Source organism: Homarus americanus, unplaced genomic scaffold, assembly GCF_018991925.1.
Source record: "Homarus americanus isolate GMGI-L3 unplaced genomic scaffold, GMGI_Hamer_2.0 scaffold41027, whole genome shotgun sequence".
NCBI classification, from domain to species: Eukaryota; Metazoa; Arthropoda; class Malacostraca; order Decapoda; family Nephropidae; genus Homarus; species Homarus americanus.
Genome location: NW_024745073.1, coordinates 1,072,824 through 1,095,282, shown reverse-complemented (window position 1 = coordinate 1,095,282; position 22,459 = coordinate 1,072,824). Strand labels below are relative to the sequence as shown.

The 22,459-nt window shown below is 36.4% G+C and overlaps 1 protein-coding gene and 1 long non-coding RNA gene across 2 annotated transcripts in view; one reads left to right on the top strand and one right to left on the bottom strand.

The window, feature by feature from the left end:
- The first annotated feature begins 2,333 nt into the window (after positions 1-2,333).
- The window catches only part of LOC121878381, a 27,279-nt gene continuing 7,153 nt past the window's right edge, over positions 2,334-22,459 (top strand). Inside the window, exons 1-12 of the mRNA XM_042384587.1 lie at positions 2,334-2,458; positions 3,458-3,608; positions 4,797-5,187; positions 7,205-7,327; positions 7,734-7,863; positions 8,658-8,771; positions 9,481-9,536; positions 12,573-13,000; positions 13,787-13,973; positions 14,444-14,597; positions 18,651-18,794; positions 21,646-21,764. Coding sequence (XP_042240521.1) covers positions 2,348-2,458; positions 3,458-3,608; positions 4,797-5,187; positions 7,205-7,327; positions 7,734-7,863; positions 8,658-8,771; positions 9,481-9,536; positions 12,573-13,000; positions 13,787-13,973; positions 14,444-14,597; positions 18,651-18,794; positions 21,646-21,764 — 2,108 coding nt within the window. The 5' untranslated portion in view covers positions 2,334-2,347. The remainder of the gene's footprint in view (positions 2,459-3,457; positions 3,609-4,796; positions 5,188-7,204; positions 7,328-7,733; positions 7,864-8,657; positions 8,772-9,480; positions 9,537-12,572; positions 13,001-13,786; positions 13,974-14,443; positions 14,598-18,650; positions 18,795-21,645; positions 21,765-22,459) is intronic.
- The window catches only part of LOC121878384, a 24,488-nt gene continuing 9,017 nt past the window's right edge, over positions 6,989-22,459 (bottom strand). The window contains exons 2-3 of the long non-coding RNA XR_006091144.1: positions 13,210-13,351; positions 6,989-7,310 (exon numbers count right to left, since the gene is read on the bottom strand). This is a non-coding gene — a long non-coding RNA (uncharacterized LOC121878384). The remainder of the gene's footprint in view (positions 7,311-13,209; positions 13,352-22,459) is intronic.

Here is a 22,459-nt window from a genome sequence, read left to right as displayed (position 1 = left end):
CTGATGCTACACCTACAACTGACCAACTAAACGAAGAGGACTTACCTGGCTGTAGTACCTCGTCTGCTGAGCCTGATGTTGCACCTACAAGCTACAACTGACCAACTAGACGAAGGGTACTTACCTGGCTGTGATACCTTGTCTGCTACACATACAACTGATCAATCAAAGAAAAGTGATGAAATTAAACGGCATGATATTCAGTACATTGAAACTGATCCTGGGAAATGGAGAAGACCAATATCACAGGAACTTCAAATTTACTGGTCAAAGGCTGGGCCAGATACTAGTCAGTATCATGACTCTGATTTTAAAGGAACATTAAGAACGTATGGCTCAGGTGAACATCAGAAACGCTGTTTCCTCTCTAAGTCTGTATTCAGTGCCGAATTAACCATGAGGCACTGGCCTCAGGTCCCCCGACTCTAAGGGGCCCCCAAATTCAAACATTCTCGAAGTTGAAACATATAAAACATGAACTTCGTTCAACGATGTCCTAGCAACGTCTCAATTTTCTGTCTCTTATGAACATTGAATGTGTTATTTTGCATTAGCTTAATATTGATGAAATCATTGATAAATTTTGGTATATTTTGTTCTTGCTATATAAATATATACCTTGAGGGTAGGGGCCCCCAAGTTGATGTGTGCCTCAGGCCCCTATTAAGCTTAATCCAGCCGTCTGTATTCTTCAGAACTTTGAGTAATGGCGAATCAGTAAAGAGAGAATGGTACTCTTCTCTAAATCACAAGGTAAACTCTACTGTTTCACATGTTTGCTCTTCTCTAGTACATCTACAAGTTCACCATTTGTGCATGGTTTCAATGACGACATGCTCCAGTTCATGAAACATCAGAATTTGGAAGCATTTTTTACCAAATGTCAGCATAGCTTTGAGAATATTTTTGTCATTGCATGTCACTGTGTGAAACAGAACGCATTTTCTCAAAAATGAAACTGGTGAAAAGGGAAAGGCGTGCTACAATGAGCCAAGATAAACTGAACTGCCTTACCAGCATGTCCATTGAAAGCGATCTAACACGTGTGATTGACTTTGAAGATGTGGTTTCCCAGTTTGCTGCTATGAAAGCTCGAAAGGCTAACTTTTAGTTAAATACATCTATAAAGTACTTCATCTAGATACAGTTGTATCTTCCAATAAATTAATTAAAATCACATTATGATTACTATAATTTTGTCAGATTTTATTTTATTGAAAGGTAAATTTTTGTTTCTGAGTAATCTAAGTACGACTGCTGGTAATGAATGTATGCAACTTAAAACTTAAAGAGAAAACACTTGAAATGGACTTATAGTTTGTTATTTTATAAGTTGAATTCACAAAAAAATCATTAAATAAACTACCTTCATTTGAAATTTACAATGTCTTTCTTCTTCCTGAAAAAAGTTGGGTCCTAGATTGTCTTGATGTGGCCCTGCCGGTAGCTACTGACTTACATTACCGCTAGGTAGGAAGGTTTTTGGTTTGTAAACTAATTCAATTTTTTAAGATATAATATTGGGTTGTAGTTAATTACTAAATTTAAGTAATTAGGAGTTTTTATGTGAACCTATTTCATATTGTTAGATATGATATTAGGGTGTTCTTGTCATTGGGAATCAAATCCTAAGCAGGTACTGTACTGTACGTCCCCATATGTGTCGGTGCACCATCCACTGTAGGTGATTTTGAACTCTTTTTAGGTAAGCTATTTTCTTTTTGCTGATGTTTGTAAGTGCTAGCTCTCATAATTCATTGCCACCTATTACATATGCATTGTCCTAGGTACTAGCATGCTATCCATCATCTCTAGTATGAACGTTGATGCAATATACTAGCATCATTTAGGGCATCTGCTGTCTGTTTATTATCCTCCAGAGCCACGTTGTTTTTGTCTTTTAGAAGGCGAAAATCATTGACCGGTTTGTTACGCTCTTGGGCAGTCGGTCACGTCTTTGTTGTACACTGGTGACAAGTACTGGGCATGTACTGGTGCCAGGATGTGTCCGTGCCAGTGTTGGTAAAGTCTGATCTTGAATGAACTCACTTAAGTCATAACGCTTTCTGTCAGACTTTCAAACGCTTATAACCCTCACTCCGAAAAATTTTGCTGTGACAATTATTTTTGACCTTGTGGCGTTTTTTTTTACCTCTAGTGGAATTACTTTTTACATAGTACAGGGTATTGCAAAATACTGTATACAATACTGTACTTGACTACAATGGATACTGTATAGCAATGTGGTGACACAAAGTGACATCATTCCTTGTCCAATTGTACATACATTGTAGGTGTTTCGTGTAAAATTATTTGATTTTTCTTTACTTTTGTGACAGATGTTCCCATGATGGCCTCAAAAGATGAGCAAGAAAAACATCACCTAGAGCAGTTGAGGCACACTCTTAACATGACAATCAGCAAAACTAAGTTGCTATTGGATGAACTAGTTGGCATGGTAAGTTTTTTAATCACTCCTATGTATTGATTGGTTAACATTAGGAACAATAAAGTGTTTAAATACCTTTATATTATATATATATATATATATATATATATATATATATATATATATATATATATATATATATATATATATATATATATATATATATATATATATATATATATATATATATATATATATATATATATATATATATATATATATACAGTATATATATATATGTGTGTGTGTGTGAGAGAGAGAGATATCTCCATTAGCTGGAATAATTGGTGCAGAGCACTTCTGGGAATGACAGATTTCTGGGTAACGAGACAACTTTCTCAAAGCCGTAAAAATCCCTCATCCTTGAATTTTCCGGATAACAGACAAATTATTTCGGAAATTCCAGGAATTGCCCATTACATCATCTCCCAAACCCGGAAAAACTCCCCTCTCCGCAGAATTTTCCAGGTACTGTATCTGAAAATTTTTCTCAGAATTTTCCAGAAAATGTGCCCTTCAGAAAGTAGTAATTTTCCGGAAAATTACGGCTTTGGGAACGATTTTCCAAGAAAATTTCAATTCTGGCTATTGGAGAGTTACGGGTTTGAGAGATCTTGGCTAACGATATATACAGTATATATATATATATATATATATATATATATATATATATATATATATATATATATATATATATATATATTTATATTATATATATATATATATATATATATATATATATATATATATATATATATATATATATATATATATATATATATATATATATATATATTTTTATATCAGTTGTACACAAATGTGTGTGAAGAATTCTTGCAATTATTGCACTTGAAGAAGGGTATAAATTTTATCTCGAGCAGTTACTCACTGTTAGTCCAGGATACATACAGTACAGGTGCAGTACTGTATACCTATACTGGTTGATTTTTTTCATAAAATTTTAATAAATATATTTTCCTAATTTTATTGTTTTTTATAATTTGACAGATGTATGATAATACTTGTGATGTCAAGTTATTGTCACATAATGAATTTCCACAAATGGGTCCAGAGGTGAAAAACTTCCTGCTGGAATTTATAAGTGTCCAAAAGTCCATACAGCAGAGGATAGAAGAATGTATACACCATTATCTGCTAGGTTTGTATCATTATGTTTCTTTTACATTAAATTTCTTTAATCTTGCAGTTGGATGCAAGTTCTCACATCATATTAAGGTAATTTACACACTACAGTACATACACATCTTCCCACCAACCACTAACAGCAGAGTTGTTTGATTAAAAACAAGTTGATTAAAATCTTGATATAAATTAAAAGATTTTTTTCAGTAATTGATTAACTCACAGTTTGGTTTTTCTATGCTAAATGCAAAAGAAATTGGTAAGAATTAAGCAGTTGCTCATATGCTGCATTGCTATAAACTAATCAGCCAAAGAAGCAAAGTATTGTATGCCTTTGCCACAGTAGCCTACATAATTAAACACAAGAAACCTTCACTTTTGTAATGCTCACTATTCAATGTTCTCACAACAGAAGTTACAATATTCGTTTTATAACTGAAACAATAAGTACAAGTTTAAGATTAGTAACATCACTTTCCTACCCTACATGTTTTAGTGTACTTTTCTGTACTTTACTTTACATCTATTTCAAACATGTAGGAGTTGTAAATAAGTATTAAAGGCACTGACAACTTGTTTTAGACTTACTTCAGCATAGCAAATAGGAAAACAACCAAAATCAACTAAATCACAACACTTTTAGATACAACATGACATTTGATATTTACCTTGTATAAAAATACAATTCTAACATCTTTTAGTCCTTGCTACATTTGATTTAATTAAGCATCTTTGTAACCACGATGAGTGTTTGCATTTAAAGGCTTAAAAAGAATGACAAGTTTTGCTTCTTTTTCTTTACCTAGTTGGTTCCTTAGTTTCGAATGTACAAGTTCATGGGAGAAGAAGACTGGGAACAGTTGTCGGTCAACAAAGGGAATGGTAATTACTGCCCCCACACACACCAAAAAAAAAACCCAGCTGGGTGCACTCGCTGTGCTTGCCATGTTCTTCCACCCACAAATTCTTGGACTCCTCCCCAGTTGATATTCCTGGATCCGCAGTGCTGGCAATAAATTCCGGCTGTACAGTAGTAGTAAGGTTCCATTAACACGAAAATTTGTGCCTTTTCATTTCAGTTGTTATTCACCATATTCTACTTCTATGGGAGTAATTTTCTGTTGTACCATAGTTTAATTTATTAATGTATGTGTTTTGAAGAAGCTTAGAACACCACCATTAGTTTTTTGTTTTGTTTTTGCAGATGAAAGCATCAAAAGAGAGGAGCCTTCATCATCATCTGAAAACCTGGATGAAGATGGGAGTTGTGACTTGGTTGCTAATTGTAAAATTGCACCTAAACACCACTCACATCAAGTGGAGGAAGATTCATTCGGTGATGAAATTACAAGTAAACAAACCAAACTTATCCACAATGAAGGTGTGAATTATAATGGCCGTGGTGCTGATAAAATAACGGAAATTTGTCATCCCGGTGGCAAAGATGAAAATGCATTAAGTTACCTTGTAGCAACACCTGTTTTCTTGGCTACTGATTATCCTATAGAGGTTTATATAAGTGCAATTGGACCCTTCAACCTGATTTGGATACAGATTCCAGGCTCAGATGTTAATAAAATGACTGAATATTTAAAGTAAGTGTTGAAGTTTACTTGTTCTCCCTCCTCCACCATAAATGTTTTCCCTCCACCTTAAGTGTTTCCCTCCACCTTAAGTGTTTCCCTCCACCATAAGTGTTTCCCTCCTCCACCATAAGTGTTTTCCCTCCACCATAAATGTTTTCCCTCCACCATAAGTGTTTCCCTCCTCCACCATAAGTGTTTTCCTCCTCCACCATAAGTGTTTCCCTCCACCATAAATGTTCCCCTCCCCCACGATAAATGTTCCCCTCCCCCATGATAAATGTTCCCCTCCCCACCATTAGTGTTTGCATCCCTCATACCACTGTTCCCTTCCTCCACCATGGTGCTCTCTTACACCATCACGTCCTGTAATGTAGATGGTCAGTCCCAGTTGTTGGATAAGAGTCAACTGTTCCAGCAGGAGTTTGGAATTACTGTTTTGGGGCTTCACGGGTGTTTAATTTTATTCAGTAAAATCATTAGTCAAATTTACATTGATTCAAAATGTGTATTGTGTATAGATAATGCTTGTGTACAGTTCATCATGTTTACAAACAATACAGTGACCCCTCCGTTAACGAACTCAATCCGTTCCAGAAGGTCGTTCGTTAACCGAAACCATTGTTTCAATGGGTTTTTGGGTAATTGGTTCCAGCTCACCGAAAATTTCCTAAATTCAACAAAAATAGTAGAAAAGTTCACTTACTTTGAGGTGTGTATTATACTACAAGCGCGGTGGATTTGAATATTATGTAGCGTAATATGAATTAAAACGGGTTTTTAGGAATGACAATGAGCTGCGCAGTACAGTATGTAGAAGGCTCCTGGATGATGATGATGATGATGATGATGATGATGATGATGATGATGGGATTTAGAATGGGGGTGGAGGAGAAGGAAGAAGAGAAGGCATTGGGGTGGAAGAGAAGTCACCCCATGGCGCCATTTCACCCATAAAATTTTAGCTCTCTTGGTGTAATTCAAGATTATTTTCTTTAAATCAACACTGCACTGCATTATATATTGTCAATATGTAAAATATATTTCAAAATGACCAATAATTTGCTTGGAAACACAGAGAAAAAGTGTTTGGTTGAAGAGAGTCTCAAGCAAGATGTTACCTCCAGTGAAAACAGAGAGAGACTAACTCCAGTTTGCTGTGTTAAGAGGCTGGATGCCGCGAATTAAACTAGTCACTTTACCTTCAATTATGTTCAATAATTGTTAAAATGACTAAAAGATTGAATATTAAACTTTTAAAGTTATTGAATAGTATAAACTTCTTGATATTTACTAAAATAGTAAGGAATTTAAGCCCTAGAACCGATTAATGTATTGGCGGACTGATACTAAAGCTGGTTGCCCGGTCAGTGCAAGCGAAAACATGTTGAGGTCGGTTCGTAAGAACTTCGTAAACCGAATTGAAGATCCTTATGGAAGGCAGTTCGTTAATCGAAATTACGTTAACCGAGGTGTTCGTTAAACGAGGGGTCACTGTACAGGTACTGTACACAGTACAGTACAGTATATGGTACTTACACAATACAGGTGCCTTATACAAAATGAGTACCTACAGTACTGCACCTAGACAGTTTGGATATTGAACGAATGGTAAACTGTAGCAAGTATACCTTCGTAGTCTATATGCATGCCAATCCAGTTGTAAAGCCATATGACACCACCCACACACCCCCAACACCACCCACACACCCCCAACACCACCCACACATCCTCAACACCACCCACACACCCCCAACACCACCCACACATCCTCAACACCACCCACACACCCTCAACACCACCCACACACCTTTCTTCAAAATTTGAAAGCTGTGGCTAGCCACCCGGTTTGAAATATAGTACAGGTACTGTATTACTGTAGGTATCATAATTTTTCATTTACAAATAAGAAGGGTATGCTTTGCGAATACCTAATAGGGGTGTTAAAATATTAATTGCAGATAAATGGGGTTGTGAATAGCGAAGTATTCCTGTACCTATACACTATTTTATTATTCTTCATTTCCAGCCAAGTGGTATGCAAGCAGATCGAAGATTGTAGGCAGCCTATTCAGCCAGGTCAGAGAGTCGCTGCTTTCTGCAAGGGTGATGACAACTTCTACAGAGCTGAAGTGCTGAAATATTTTGCTAGGTACAATATATGTGATTTTTTTTTATTAACATTAAAAATAAAGTATTGTCTGGTACAAGGTGATTTAACAGCACTGACTTACAAAGAAAGGCAATGTAACATAATCATAAAGATTTTCAATGAAAGGGATACATTCCTAAAAAAAAAAACTTATAAGATACTGAAATTTCATAAATCAGGAAGGCTTTTCCAATTAATTTTTAGGGGAAAATTTGTGGTGCATTCTGGGCTGTTTTCCCAACCCTTTTCCTAATCTGAAAACACTTGAATACCACCTTTTTCCAGCTTAGTTTTAAATGGGATATCCAGGATCATTCCTTCATTTTAGTAAGATCGAATTCATACAAAAGATATTTTATGGAAACACAGTTGAACTTTTATTAATTTTTTTTTTATTTCATTTAAGGGAGAATGACGTGAAGGTGTGTTATATAGACTCTGGGGGCATTGGTATGGTGAGCATAGAAAATCTTCATCCTCTACCAACTCATATTGCTGAATTATCTGATATGACAGTTTGCTGCACCATAAAACAGGTGATAATTCTCATTGGTATCTTAGATCATTATATTCTGCTATTGGCTTATCACCAAATAACAAATTATCTTTTGAGATAAATTAGTTTCTTGCTTTTTGTGTTCATAACTGTACAGTCTACTAAAGTTTTCATTAGTAGACATTCATTTTCAGTCAGTTTCTTGTACTTAGTGCTTGTGACTGCACAGAATACTTCAAGTTATCATTGAACTCCCTAATTTTATGAAATCCCACTTGTAGCTGCTTTCGGAAAAGAAGGAAATGTGGAATGCATGCCTGTTGGCATTGCGAAGTTGAATATGGAGCAACTTAATTCCTTTTTACAGTAGTGTTTAAAATTAGGCTTTTTCTGCTTAAAACGATTCTCAAAAATTTCTGCAGAAACTGCATTTGTTCATATATACTGTACAGTATATATATTTTATTTTTTATTTATTTTTATTTATTTATTTATTTTTTTTTTTTTTAAATATAATATTGAACACAGTTTTCCAAATTTACAATATGCGTGTTTGTACAGTATATTGTTAGTTGATAGATTTCATCTTTGATATCTTGAAGTATTGACTCAAACCCCTTTATTGAAACTTACTGTTAACTGATTCTTTTTACGAGTTCAGTTACATGAAAGAGTCATTCTACCAAAAACTTTTTATGTGATAGATTGAAGGTAGTATTTTTATTTATTTTTTTTTCTTACACAGGTACAGTATCCTGTTTAAAGTTAATGCAAAACAATGTGAGGTGAAAAGTATTAATACTGTATTCTTCTTCTTTTATGTATTCTCTGCAGATTGATGATGAATTTGTATCAACACACCAAAGTGGTTCACAACCTGACTCGTGTGAAAAACTCAAGTATTATCACTTGGAGCCGAATATGCCTGTTAAAGCAATTTTGAAAAGGGTAAAAAGAAAAATTTATAATTTATTTTAATAGCAAACTATTTTATCCAAAAGTTCACACATTTTAAACATTTTATACTAATTTGTTCTTTTGTATAATGTTTGTAGTAATAGTAATTTAGTCAGTCTTTCAGTCAAAATTTAATTAAGTATAAAACGTAGCAGTAACTTTTTTCTCACATAAAACCGATAAATACGAGTTGTAGGATTATTCACCCCTTGGGTATGAGGGTTTTATACTGAATAAAATCACCTGGTGTTACCTAAATAAAATAATAAATGTGGGGTCACATAGTGAAGGGATTAAGGCCCATTTCATGTAATTTCATTCCTCCAGTTGGTGTCAGCATGTTAAAGTTCTCTATAACAAGGAGATGGTGAGAATTAAGTGCCATTCTTGTCTATTAAGGCTCTTAAATTTCTTTGGTTTAATAAACTGTAATTCAGGAATCTATAAATACACCCAGCAATTAGGAAGTCTGCACCCTCACCTGGCTGGCTCTCAATGCCCTGTCTAGTACTGTATAAATAGCCACACCCTTCTTCATTGATTTGTTATTATTTTCTAGTTTGAAAATGAAAAATAAAAAATTAACACTAATTTTCCTTTGGTGTATGACCTATGAGACACCCTGAGCATCTGGCATATTCCTTTTTATATCTTCATGTGATATTTTGTATAGGAACATTAATTGTATTTTCTTTTACAGAGTGAACATTACTCAGATGTTAAGTGGTCGGCTGAAGACTATATAAAATTTCCAAGGTGCGTATGCAGGTTTTTTCTCTTATCTTTGTAAATTATCCAGTCTAAGGGATTGGGAATGATAACAGTAAAGGCTCTCACCCTTCTGCCTTTTTGGGGGAACCTACCATACCAAATGTCTCCTTTCAAAGAATCTGGTTTGGTTGAACAGTTTATCTGATTTTAAAATTAATATTATATTTAGATATCCAGTCACCTGTCCAATACATTGCACACTTCACCATTCAAATTGAAAGGTACAGTACTTTGTTAAAGGAATTTTGCAAGAAAGAACATCAATCCTCCTGAATCACAAGTTACTGTACTAAGGGTCTGTAACAATCATCTCATTTTAGATAAGGTCACTTGTTTATGGGTGGGCTGCAGCTATAGGTACACAAATGGGTTAATGATAAAAGTTATGATGAGGATAAACAACTAAAAAAAATCTTTAGTTTTTAAGTACATTGGTAAGGGAATAGCATTGTTAATGGAATTTTAGGTTAAACCATTACTTAACCTAACCCTATTCAAGTATTAATCATTTATTTTCAGGATAGAAACAAAACATAATTAGGGTTAGCTTAAGGAAGCGTAGGTTAAGGCATGTTACTTAATTTAGCCTAGTGGCCACCCAAACTAGAGGTAGCCAAAGGTCTACCGCTCTTTGTGAAGAAGTATTTCCTTATATTCCTCCTGCATGATAACTAGGCAAGCTTGGAGTCCCCTTGTGTTGGTGGTGTGGGACATCACATAAAAAAGGTGGCCTTTGTTTATGTTTTTGGTCCCTTTCAAGATTTTTAATGTTTCTGTGAGATCTGCCCTACTGTGTCTTGTCTGAAGAGTTGTTAGCCCTGTGGTCCTCAGTTTACTTGGATACTTAAGAGGATATAATTCAGGAATCATCTTAGTCACTCTGTGTTGCACCTTTTCTTGGGATGTTAAGTCTTTGTGGGGGTAAGGTTTCCAAACAGTAACCTAGATTGAGATGTATCAGAGACTTATAATGTTGAAGGAGCATATTTTTCTCTGTATTTGAAGGTATGATTTAAAATTCCCAAATATCTCTCTTCTTTTATTCCATTGCTGCTCCCACTTGTTGCGCTGCCTTCAGTGGATGATCTATCACAACGCCTAGATTTTTCCCCTGAATAACAGTATCCAGGAATGTATTGATAACAGATTAGTTATGATTTTGGTTGTTTTATCCTACAATAAGTCTTGCATTTTGTAGTGTTAAAAAGGGTTTGCCAATCTTGCAACATTTCAACAACTTGTGCAGATCTTTTTGCTTGGTTGTATTATCATCTCGACTTGCTACCTTTCCAAATATCTTCATGTCATCTGCAAACTTGACAATGTGACTCGGTATATTTTTTTATTGGTATCTTTAATGTAGATTACAAAAAGGGTGTGCCCAAGGATAGATCCTTGTGGTACTCCACTGAGAACTCTTTCTATTCTTAATGCACTGTATACATTGTTTACGGCCACTGTATGTTGCTTGTCTTTGAGCCACTTCAGTATTTTGCCCTTGTTGCCCTGTGTCTGGATCTTGAAGGCTAACCGTGCATGTGGGACTTTGCCAAACGCCTTAGAAAAATACATGTACAACACATCTACCTGTATATTCATAAAAAGACTTGGTGGGGGTCTTTTTAATTTCATCTTGAAGTTCTATTTGGTTGATTGGTTGATTTAATTTCCTGATTGGCCACATTTAGGACTCTTTTTGCATACAGTACTAAATAATTTTTATTTATTATTATTATTATTATTATTATTATATTTTCTTACCCAGTCCCTGATGTGGGTCATTGACCTGTAGGACGGCCCTGGTGGGCTAATCCCGTATAAAAAAAAAAAAAAACCATGATGTTTTGTGCTCTGGCAATTCTTCTACAGGAGGTAGTTTCTTTTGACTGCATTCCTGAACCTCATGGCTATCAAAGTTTGTATTTCATCTTATTATGTAGGGGTTGTTTGATTTTTCCTGATGTGGACCTTGTCCACCATTGTCTCCTCAGTTGTGAAGAATAAATCCACAAAAATTAGTTTTGAATGAGGTCAAGGAAGTCTTTTTCCTCAGCATGTGTGGTAAGATTCACCCAGTGTATTGTCTCTTGATTAAACTTTCCCACAATGAGAGCTTGTGCTCTGGATGACTCGTATTAAGATCGCCGCTTCACCCTCCAGTGCAGAGAGTCAACCCTATAGCACACATACTGCTAGCTTGCTTTTATTTTGTGTTATCAAATCACATCAAATAGATTTGGATGCTCTCATTTCATATAACTTTTCATTTCTGGTTACTGTTAAGTGTTCCTTGAAATACAGTAATACACCCACATCTTGTAGCCATGTCCTTAACGGTGGATTATATGCTGGTGAATAAAATTCATCCTGTGACACATCTTCTTGACCCCATTACTTACTGATCCCAATGATGTCTTGTTCTGTGTCCACATATGCACTCAATACATCACTCTTTATTAACTAGACTTCTGGCATGTGTGTACCAACATTTGATCAGCCTGGATTCTAATAGTGTCCTATTTGGTGGCTGTCAGGCTTGAGGGTTAGTAAAATCTCTCTCCTGTTTCTCTTGGAGTTTTGTTCTCTGTGGGTTAGTAAAAGACAAACACTACACTAGATATATATTGGACCTCTTGAGTTCTTAATCTCTGCTTCATGTCATTTGAGGGCTTTTTATGTTGATCAATTAGAATCTTTTATACTAACTATGGAGCTGGGAAGGACATTAGAGATCTTACTGGGGAGTAAATGTAAGAAGAATGACAAATTGGAGCATTTGAGTGAGGTGAATGAGATTAGGCTTAAGAGTAGACAGAGATACTTAGTGGAAGGACTTTGTGAATAGTTTATGTACAATACCAGTAAGTAGGAAGAAGATACACATAATTTTATATTGTGGAGAAATTTTGGTGGTTTACTTAACTTAAAATAATTGAACCATTTTATAAATTATACATTAGTTTGATTTTTTATCGTCAATAAAGCCCTTAACTATTCTTATGACAAAATTTTCATTTGCAGGTATGATATTTGCATATGCAGTAAATTTTATGACAATGCAGATGACACATTGGATGTTCAACACACCGTCAAGAACAGTAAAGATACTGACCATATCCAATTGAATAACCTTCCAGAAATTAACATGGTTGATAACAAGCCAACAAATAATCATAAAACACCTGTTAATTCTGTTATATATGAGAGTGATACAGGGTTAGAAGATGCTTTTACTCGCATTAATGGTCAGCCAGGTGGAGGTCAAACTAAGGCAGAACAAGATACACAAGAACAAGAATCAAACATTACGGGAGCTGCCTCTTTAACTTTGCAAGAACATTCAACATATGATGTAGACACTTATGGCTCACTGACTGAGATGCCAGTGACCCAGGAAAATCTGAACAGTCAAGTTTTAACAGTTAAATCTGAAAGTGGAAGTGAAACAGGTACGTAATCTTTTGTAATTTTGACCATTTTTACATATAGTAAATGTTGGTACACAAATGGTAGATATGAATGGGTATAATTTGATTGATGTTTATTTATTTTCTGCTTCTTGTACTACTATTCTCTTTGTGCATCATAACCTTTCTGTAAACTTTGACTAGCTCCTTCTAAAATAAACTAGATAGAAGGCTCTTCCATGGATCCTCACCTCAATGTCTGAAGAACTTTATGGTTGAATGTAACTGAAGTCACGGTTTACAAAGGCTCCCATTATCTCCATTATCTGTGCTTCTTTTGGTGTGGAAAACATCTGGCTGCTTGTCTTCTTGTTTGTTAAAATCATAAACAAACTGAAAAGTAAAGTTAGATGTAGCTTGCATAAGATGTGTTGTTGTATGACATTTAAAAATTGGCAATTAAAGAGGATAATATACTTAGGCTTGAGCGTGCTGAAATGAGAATGGTGAGATAGATGTGTATTGTGGTGTTGAGAGATAGGAAGCTCTATTCAAAGCTAAGGGGGCAGCTGGATATTGAAAGTACTGTATAACTAACTTTGTGGTTCTTGTTACACTTAAGCTCATCATCTACTGCTGAAAAGTTTTGAACATAACCTTGTGGGGTTACCTCAAGGACAAGCTAGCACTTAAATATATGACTGGCCAATGGTATTTTTACTGTTAGATGGAGGTTTTAAAGTGTTTGTAACTAAGAGGTTTTCTGTTAAATAATTTTCAGGTCTTGTGTTAATGTCCAAATTTAAAAAAAATCTTTTAATCTTACAGAAAATCAAAGTTATGATGATGATGATGATGATGATGTGATCCCAGCAGCTGCACTTCCATATGTGAAACTTCCGCTGCCTCAGCTGCCATTGAATGGCCCAACTGAAGCAGTTGTGATTGCTTGTGTTATCTCTCCTACACACTTCTATGTACATATCATCAACAGTGAAACCTCAACTTTAGACAGGTAGTTTAGGTTTTACTTAAACCATAGAAAACACAGTTTGTATAGGCATATAGGGCAACTCTTTCTCCATTTCTCTACAAAAGGTTATTTCAGTTCAGCAACTTCAGAGGGACTTCATGGATTAAACTGAAATATGATGTGCAGCATAGTATCATGAATATCTGGGCAGAACTTCAAAATCAACATTTATCACCTCATGAGAATTTGGATTAACTCATGTATCAAGGCTGGTCAAAAGGGGGAGGCTTTATTCTGCCTTGATGTGAAGGAGAAATGTGGACTGACCCTTGGCGAGTGTCATAATTTTCATTTTGATAATTTAAATGAATATGATGTGATAAAATTTCTTGGTATTGTATAATTTTTATTGTTTTTGTTGAGTACCCCAAATAATTGTTATTGTAGACATTTTTTTTGTAAGATGTTGAAGATTGAACTGACCCCACCTAAGATGGCATTGTTTTATCCAGCTTTTGTGAAACAATGTTGGAGACATATAAGGATGAAAAGGAACCGTTAAATGTGACTGAATTGCCAAAAGGGTCCTACTGGGCTGCTCGGTGCACAGATGGTTTGTGGTGTAGGGTCCAGATTGTTGCCAACATTTTCACATCACCTGATGAGGTAAGAAAATGCATGTAATTTGGTCTTTTGTTGGTGTTCACAGTTAATTAGAAATACATTAGCTTTTATGGAAATGCACCTTAACTCATATTCTGTTGAAGCTTTGAGATTCTTTAGTGTTAGGGGAATTTAGGCAGTAATGATCCTAAGGACATGCTTAAACAAAGGGTATGGCAAATGAAAGAAAAGATATGTATGAGAGGGATAATTGTTTGTTTAAGGGGTCCATCTGACCACATAAGTGAGAACATTTGGAAAATATCAAAAGTCTGGAAAAATTCGTGTTGTGTTCGCCTTGGGCTGTCAAAGACTAAATTCTATTCCGATATTCCTTATATAATTATTTTTATGAGCAACTGTTCCCATGACAACTCGTCCCCAAGCATAAACAATCAGTCGAGTGATACAACAAAAGACCTTCAATTGTCCCACAATTCCCAAAAGCTCCAATATTATTTGAATTTTAGAAACACAATGGCACCATTTTGCTCTCGTTTGGTGTGTGGTGAGACTGTTACGCAATGACGACTCAGTGCTCCCCAGACTGTCAGAGAGAGAACGAAAGGTTGCCACCAGACGTGACTGCTATTTCCTGCTTATCCTATTATCAGATTCAACTATTTCTTGGAATATGTGTCCAGTTTCTTCTTTTTCTCATGTAGTTTGTTGCAAATCAAATAAAATAAAATTATTTTTTATTCCTAAATTTCATATGCTAATTTTGTTCGATAAAGGTGTAAAGATGTAAGAGAAAATGGAAGGGAACAAATGTTTGAAAGTGTGGATATTGTCGGCAATGCACGGGAGAGCATGGGTGTAGTGTGAGTTGACTGGTGGCAGCGTTTACACCCTATATACAAAAGAGCTGGGTTTTTTTTTATTTACCATCTCCATTTATAGAATGGGAATCAATGTATTACTATAGAAATATATTTATTAAAGATGTTGGCATTGCATTTCATACTGAGGCTCAGCTTTTACAGTATAATACTGTATGGGAGTCTGTGGGAAAATGTGCTCCAACTAATCAAAGGTATTTGAAGAAAGGAACCCTTTTCTAAACCAGGAAATGCTAGCTTTGAGGAAGATTATAGGTGTTTATTGTAAGGCATTTTAAGATACACGGAATAGCTAATGCGTTAGCTTTCCCGGACTGTCATTAAGAAATACAACATTGTACCGCGTCTTGGGAATAACTGTTGTACAACACAGTCTTCAGAAAACAATAAAATAAGGAGAACTATTATTTGGACACAATACAGAAAGAAATAGTGAAGAAAATATATAGAAGATTATGGAAAGAAAGACAAAAAAGGAAAAAAAGTCAATCGGTCAATGATAAATAAGATTAACACAAAATATCGGGACCGTTGTTAAAGAAATTTCTCCCGGACTTCATTTTCTCTCGTGGCTAGGTGCTTGCATATTTGTGCAAGAAATACGACGAATTTCAGGTTCGTTTAAGTCTTAATTTTTGCACCTACAGAGCTGTAATCAACTTGTTCACCCATATTTAAAGTATCTAATGAGTAATGATATTAAGGTTTCAATCATAGTTGAGTAATTATCAATATACCCTGTATTGTTACACCAAAGTCACCAACAGCTATTGAAATCAGACAATGCCCACTTAAAAAGGGCTTTTTAATTCTTTCACGCCATACGCTTGATTTTAGGTCCTATCCAATATACTACTAATGTATATGTAGAATTATTTTTATTATTATACAGTGATCCCTCGGTTAACAAGCGCCTCGGTTAACGAGTTACCTTCCATAAGATTCTTAACTTCGGTTAACGAGCAATCCCTCGATTAACGAGTTTTTTACAAGCTGACCTCAACATGTTTTCGCTTGCATTTGGCGGTCCACCAGCTGTAGTATTAGTCCGCCAATACAGTAATCGGTTTTAGGGCTTAAATTCCTTACTATTTTAGTAAATATCAAGAAGTGTATACTATTCAATAATTTTAAAAGTTTAATATTTATATTTTTTTGTCATTTTAACAATTATTGAACATAATTGAAGGTAAAGAAACTAGTTTCTGGCACGCCATCCAGCCTGTTAACACACAAACAGGCGTTAGTCTCTCTCTCTTTTCAGTGGAGGTAACATATTGCTTGAGACTCTCTTCAACTAAATGCTTTTTTCTGTGTTTCCAAGCAAATTATTGGTCATTTTGAAATTTATTTTACATATTGACAATATATAATGCAGTGCAGTGTTGATTTAAAGAAAATCATCTTGAATTACACCAAGAGTACTAAAATTTTATGGGTGAAATGGTGCCATGGGGTGACTTCTCTTCCACCCCAATGCCTTCTCTTCTCCCTTCTCCTCCATCCCCATTCTAATTCCCATCATCATCATCATCATTCAGGAGCCTTCTACATACACACCTCAAAGTAAGTGTACTTTTCTACATTTTTTGTTGAATTTAGGCAATTTTCTGTGAGCTGGAACCAATTACCCAAAAACCCATTGAAACAATGGTTTCGGTTAATGAGTTTTTCGGTTAACGAGCAACATGCTGGAACGGATTGTGCTCGTTAACCGAGGGACCATTGTATCACAGTTTTATACTGTATTGCCTTTACATGCCTCCAGCTGTTCAATATTAATCAAAATATCTTCCATAAGCGGCCATGATCCGCGTATTTTCAGTGGGAGAAATCGCTGATTGGTTGTTAACTATTTGGGCCTCTTGGGTGCTGCACACTTTTTTTTACTTTATCCTCTTTGCCACTGATCGGCTTGTTAGCCGCTTGGGTGATCGGTCACGTCTCTGATTACTTTTCCTTTTCATTTATCTTCTTCACCAAAGATCAGCTCGCTAACCGCCTGGGCGATCGGTCACGTCTCTGTCACGCACTGTTGGCAAATACTGGGCATGCACCGGCTCCTGAATGTACCTGAACCCGCTCCAGTGTTGGCAAGTCTTGTCTTGAAAGAGCTCACACTCGGTGCCGTCACAACACTCGGGTAGATTGTTCCAAGAGTTTACAACCCTCACTCCGAAAAAGTTTGCCCTCACGGTTTTCTGGACTTGCGGCTTCTTCAATCTTGAGCTGTGACCCCTTGTGGGGCGAGCGTCCGCCAGCTCCAAGTAAGGACACTCAACTGAGTAGTGCCCCCTGAGATGCTTATACACCTCAACTAGGTCCCCCCTTGCCCTTCTGTAGTATAAGCTAGGCAAGTTCAGGCGCTCCAATCTCTCAGGGTAGCTGAGGTGCTGAAGTGCAGGCACCAGGCTGGTGGCCCTCCTTTGAACATTTTCAACCAACTGACAGTCCCTAGCATATCTCGGGGACCAGATGGGGTGACAGTACTCCAGATGGGGAAGCACTTCACTCCTGAAGATCGTTACGAGGGACGGACCGTCTAGATATCTGAACGACCTTTTTATAAGACCCAATAATTTATTTGCCTGATTTACCTTCTTCTGGCAATGGCTCGAGAACTTCAGCTCATTGTCAACATACACACCTAGGTCCTTCTCACACACAGTCTCAACTAGTGCAGTTTCTTCAACCCGTTGGGACATATGATATGCCTCCTTACCGTTGATACGCCCCAGGTGCATCCTCTTACACTTCGTGACATTGAATCTCACCTGATCGAGGCATTAGCTTTTCCCTCTGAACGTTCGTGTGCACAACTCAAAAGCAGTTTCTGTGCATACAGAATAGCTAATGCATCAGCTATTCCGTGCATTGAAAACACTTTGCATTAAACACCTAATTTGTAAAGAGAACAAGTGTGGAGAATATGAGGGATATTATGGTTTTATAGTTCTTAGAGACTTCACACTGCTTTAGTATGTACTGTATTGGTTAGTTGACTGACTGATGAGCACATGTACTCTACTGCTCACCATTCATCACTCCTGTTCATTTATTTTATACATTAAAACATTTGAATCTTATATTGCTTGGTTTATGATTGAGTACATCTCTTGAATATGTAAAACTGTATATTTAATTGTGACTAGAAGAAAGATGATTTATCCTGATTTATAATACATTATATTAAATAATTCTCTTTCTTCAGCAGAGTTCACACAAGAAGTGTTCAAGAGTAAGTGCTCGCCTCATTGACTATGGGGATGAAAGAGTCTTTAACATCAAAGACATTCGAATCCTGCATGAAAATCTTACTCTGCTGCCCACTTTGGCTATACCATGCCGCCTTGCACAGGTATCATATTTTTTATGATCTATTAATATGGCTAGAAATTTATATTACTTAAGGATTGGCAAGTTTAGAAGTTTCAGTAAGTAATAATTTAGCTTTTCATTGTAAAAAAATTTGAAATAAGTCTCACTGGTCGGATGCATCATTAGAACAAATCAATCAATCACTGTAATGTCCTCATATCTGAAGGTTGGTGACCACAGTCCTCCACTCAACACTTTTTCAGGTTGTTTTTACCAATCCTCCAAGATTTTGCAAGGTCTCCAGTGACTGGAAAATGGCTAATGTGAGTCCTACAGTATATTCAAGATGGGCGATTGTCACTCCACGAATAATTATAGTCCAGTGAGCCTGACCAGCATAGTATGTAAAGTACTAGAGAGCATTATAAGAGATGCCATGATGGAACATCTACTATGAAACAACTTTGTAAAGGACTGCCAATATGGTTTTATGCCGAGACACTCCGGCCTAACACAATTACTCAAGGTACTGGTTGTTTGGACTCAAATTCTAGAACAGGGTGGTAATATCGACAATATATACTGTACATAGATTTTGTCAAGGCTTTCGACAGCGTACCCAATGAAAGGCTGAGAATTAAACTGGAAGGGTAGGGGATTCGGAGAAGTGTCCTAGCGTGGATCAGAGACTATCTTCATGACCACAAGCAGTGTGGTGATTAATGGCACAAAATCGTCATGTGTACCCATGACAAACGGGTAGCACAGGGCAGTGTGCTGGGCCCATTTTTGTTTGTTCGTTTGTTTCATAAATGGCATGCCAGAAGCTATACACTTCCATACAAATGTTTGCAGACATTGCCAAGTTATTCAGGGAAATTAAGAACCAAACAGACTGTGAAGAGCTACAGAAGGATTGCCATCAGGTTCAAGAGTGACCAAAGAAATGGCTGCTAAGATTCAATGTCACAAAGTGTAAGAGGATTCACCTAGGTTGTACCAACAGTAAGGAGGCATATCACTTGTCCCAACAGGATGAAGAAACTGCATTAATTGAGACCAAATGTAAAATGGACCTGGGTGTGTTTGTTGACAACGAACTGAAGTTTTCAGGCCATTGTGAGAAAAAGTTGAATTAATCAACTAGTACTGGCACCCTGTCTGGTACCTAAGATATGCTAGAGACTGTCAGTTGGTTGAAAATGTCCAAAGTAGGGCCATCGGACTGGTGCCTGCACTACGACACCTCAGTTACCCAGAGAGATTAGAAAGCCTTCAACTGCCTAGCTTAATTGTGGTTTATAAGCATCTCAGAGGGTACTACTCGGTCAACCGTCCATACCTGGAGCTGGCAGGTGCTTGCCTCACAAGGGGTCACAGCTCAAGATTGAAGAAGCTGCAAGTCTAGAAAACTTTGAGGACAAATATTTTCTGAGTGAGAATTGTGAACTCTTGGAACTATCTACCTGAGAGTGTTGTTACAGCACTGAGTGTGAGCTCATTCAAGGCCAGAATTGATCAACACTGACACAGGTACAGATACATTCATGAACTAGTGCATGCCCATTACTTGCCAACAGTGCGTAACATAGACTTGACTGACTGCCCAAGCAGCTTACAAGCTGATCAATGGCAAAGAGGATAAAAAACTTTGAGAACCCAGTTTCTAATTTCATTCATCCATTCCAGTCTCTGCTTTCCCTGGACCTCCTACCCTCAACTTTGCCCATTAGTATTCCTGCTATCCTTTCAGCCTTAATTATATGACCAAATTATCTAATTTTCCATTTTTTGTAAATTTCCAGTACAATATTTCTCTTGAATGCCATTCTTTGTACAGAACTTCATTTGTTTTCCTGTCAATGTAATATTTTTTAACTATCGTATAACACCACATTTCAAAGCCCTCTAACCTGATTAAGAGGCATCTTCCTCTGGAGGAGAACTGGCTCCAAAAATGCAGGAAACCACCAGAATTCTGGCGAGACAAAAACAGGAGTATAAAGTGTGTGTCAGTTTCCTATTTTTATTGAAATTTAAATCAAAGTCCCACTGGGGAACAGTACTAGGTTTTTCAGCATTAGGACCTTTTTCTGTCTTTTATTTTGATAGCTGGCTTTTGCAATACAGGAAGTTTTAAATGTCAATTTGATCCTGAAAAACTATTTGATAACAGCCAATTATGAGGGACCAAGATCTCAACTACCTCCGGATGTCTTTGGAGGTTGGCTGGATAATGCAAACATGGTTTTTGTCTTTCAGATAAGGTACATTTTGCACACTGGAAAGAATAAGCTTTTTAGCATTATGACTTGTCTTACTCATGGGGGAGTGAGTGATAATTTGACTAACACTAGTCATATATTGCATATGGTTTTACTGGGAAAACCCTGAGTTTTGGGTATATGTATTTATGGGTCGTTCCTTGCTGTTTTGGTTATAAAATTGGCTTTTGGGATCAAATTTGTCTTCTAAACCTTCTAAACATTTACAAGCTTAGTAATTAAGTATTTCACTCTCTTGCTAATTTATTAAATTTTTAAACCTTTTTCCAGCTGATGATACTATTTGCGTCACTTCACGGACTGTTAGAAGTGAGATGTCTCCCATGACCCTGAGTGCTCACACTGGCACATAAGATATTTTCTTTCCACATTGATTTTCAGCGATCCCATATCATTTATACAACTATTTTGTTCTTTTATCACTTAGTCAGATAGTTTATGTTTATAACTCGATTAAAAAAATGGTAAAGGAAATATTAAATTCATAGAAAAATCTGTACATTTTAAACTGCATCATGGGCCGGTCTACGGGTGAGATTTGGACCGGGCAGATAGACAGTGAAAAGGTTAATGATAAAATTAAATACTTGGGAATTTTCCCATCAGGTATGTCCTCCAGATGGGTGGCAAGATAACCCGTGGCCCAGAAGTAGCATTGAAGCCTTCATAGAATTGTGTGGAGACATTGGATCTGTCCTGTTTGCAGACTTCCAACAACACAGTCCGTAAGTTTATATATTAATTCCTTCATTTATTTGTAATATGCTTCTGAGATACAGTTGTGATTGACAAAGACTGCCACCTCTGTAAGCTTTTTTCTCCATGTTGCAGGGTCACTAGAATGAAGTGCAGTGCACAGTCCGTAATTTGTTTTTATTTGGTGTCTAGTTTTGTAACCACATAACTTCTGCTTTAATATTTCCCTTCCACAATGAGGCCCTAAGATAAGATATCCATCTGTTTCATCCTTGTTACTTTAAACCTCATTCCAGCATTGCATACAAGATGCACATAAATCACCAAATACCTGAGACCAAATAAACTACAGTAATAGTACAGTACATTACTTAAATGATGATCGTTCATACACCTAAATGGTCTATTACTCATAACGATCTTCAAAAGTGAAGTGCTCTCTATTTGGAGTACCTGGTACTATCATTCTGTCTTGTCCCCAAGATATGCAAGAGACTACCAGTTGATTAAGAACACTCGAAAGAGGGCCACCGAACTGGCGCCTGCACTTCAGGTATCAAAAGAGATTACAATGTCTTCAGTTGCTTAGCTTGTACTGTAGACAGGCAAGGGGTGATTTAATAGAAGCCTAACCTCTCCCGCTCCCCTCTGCCACTCCCACACTTACTCCCGCAGACATAAAAAAATTTATTCTCTGTTTTTGACCTTATGACAATCTTTTTTT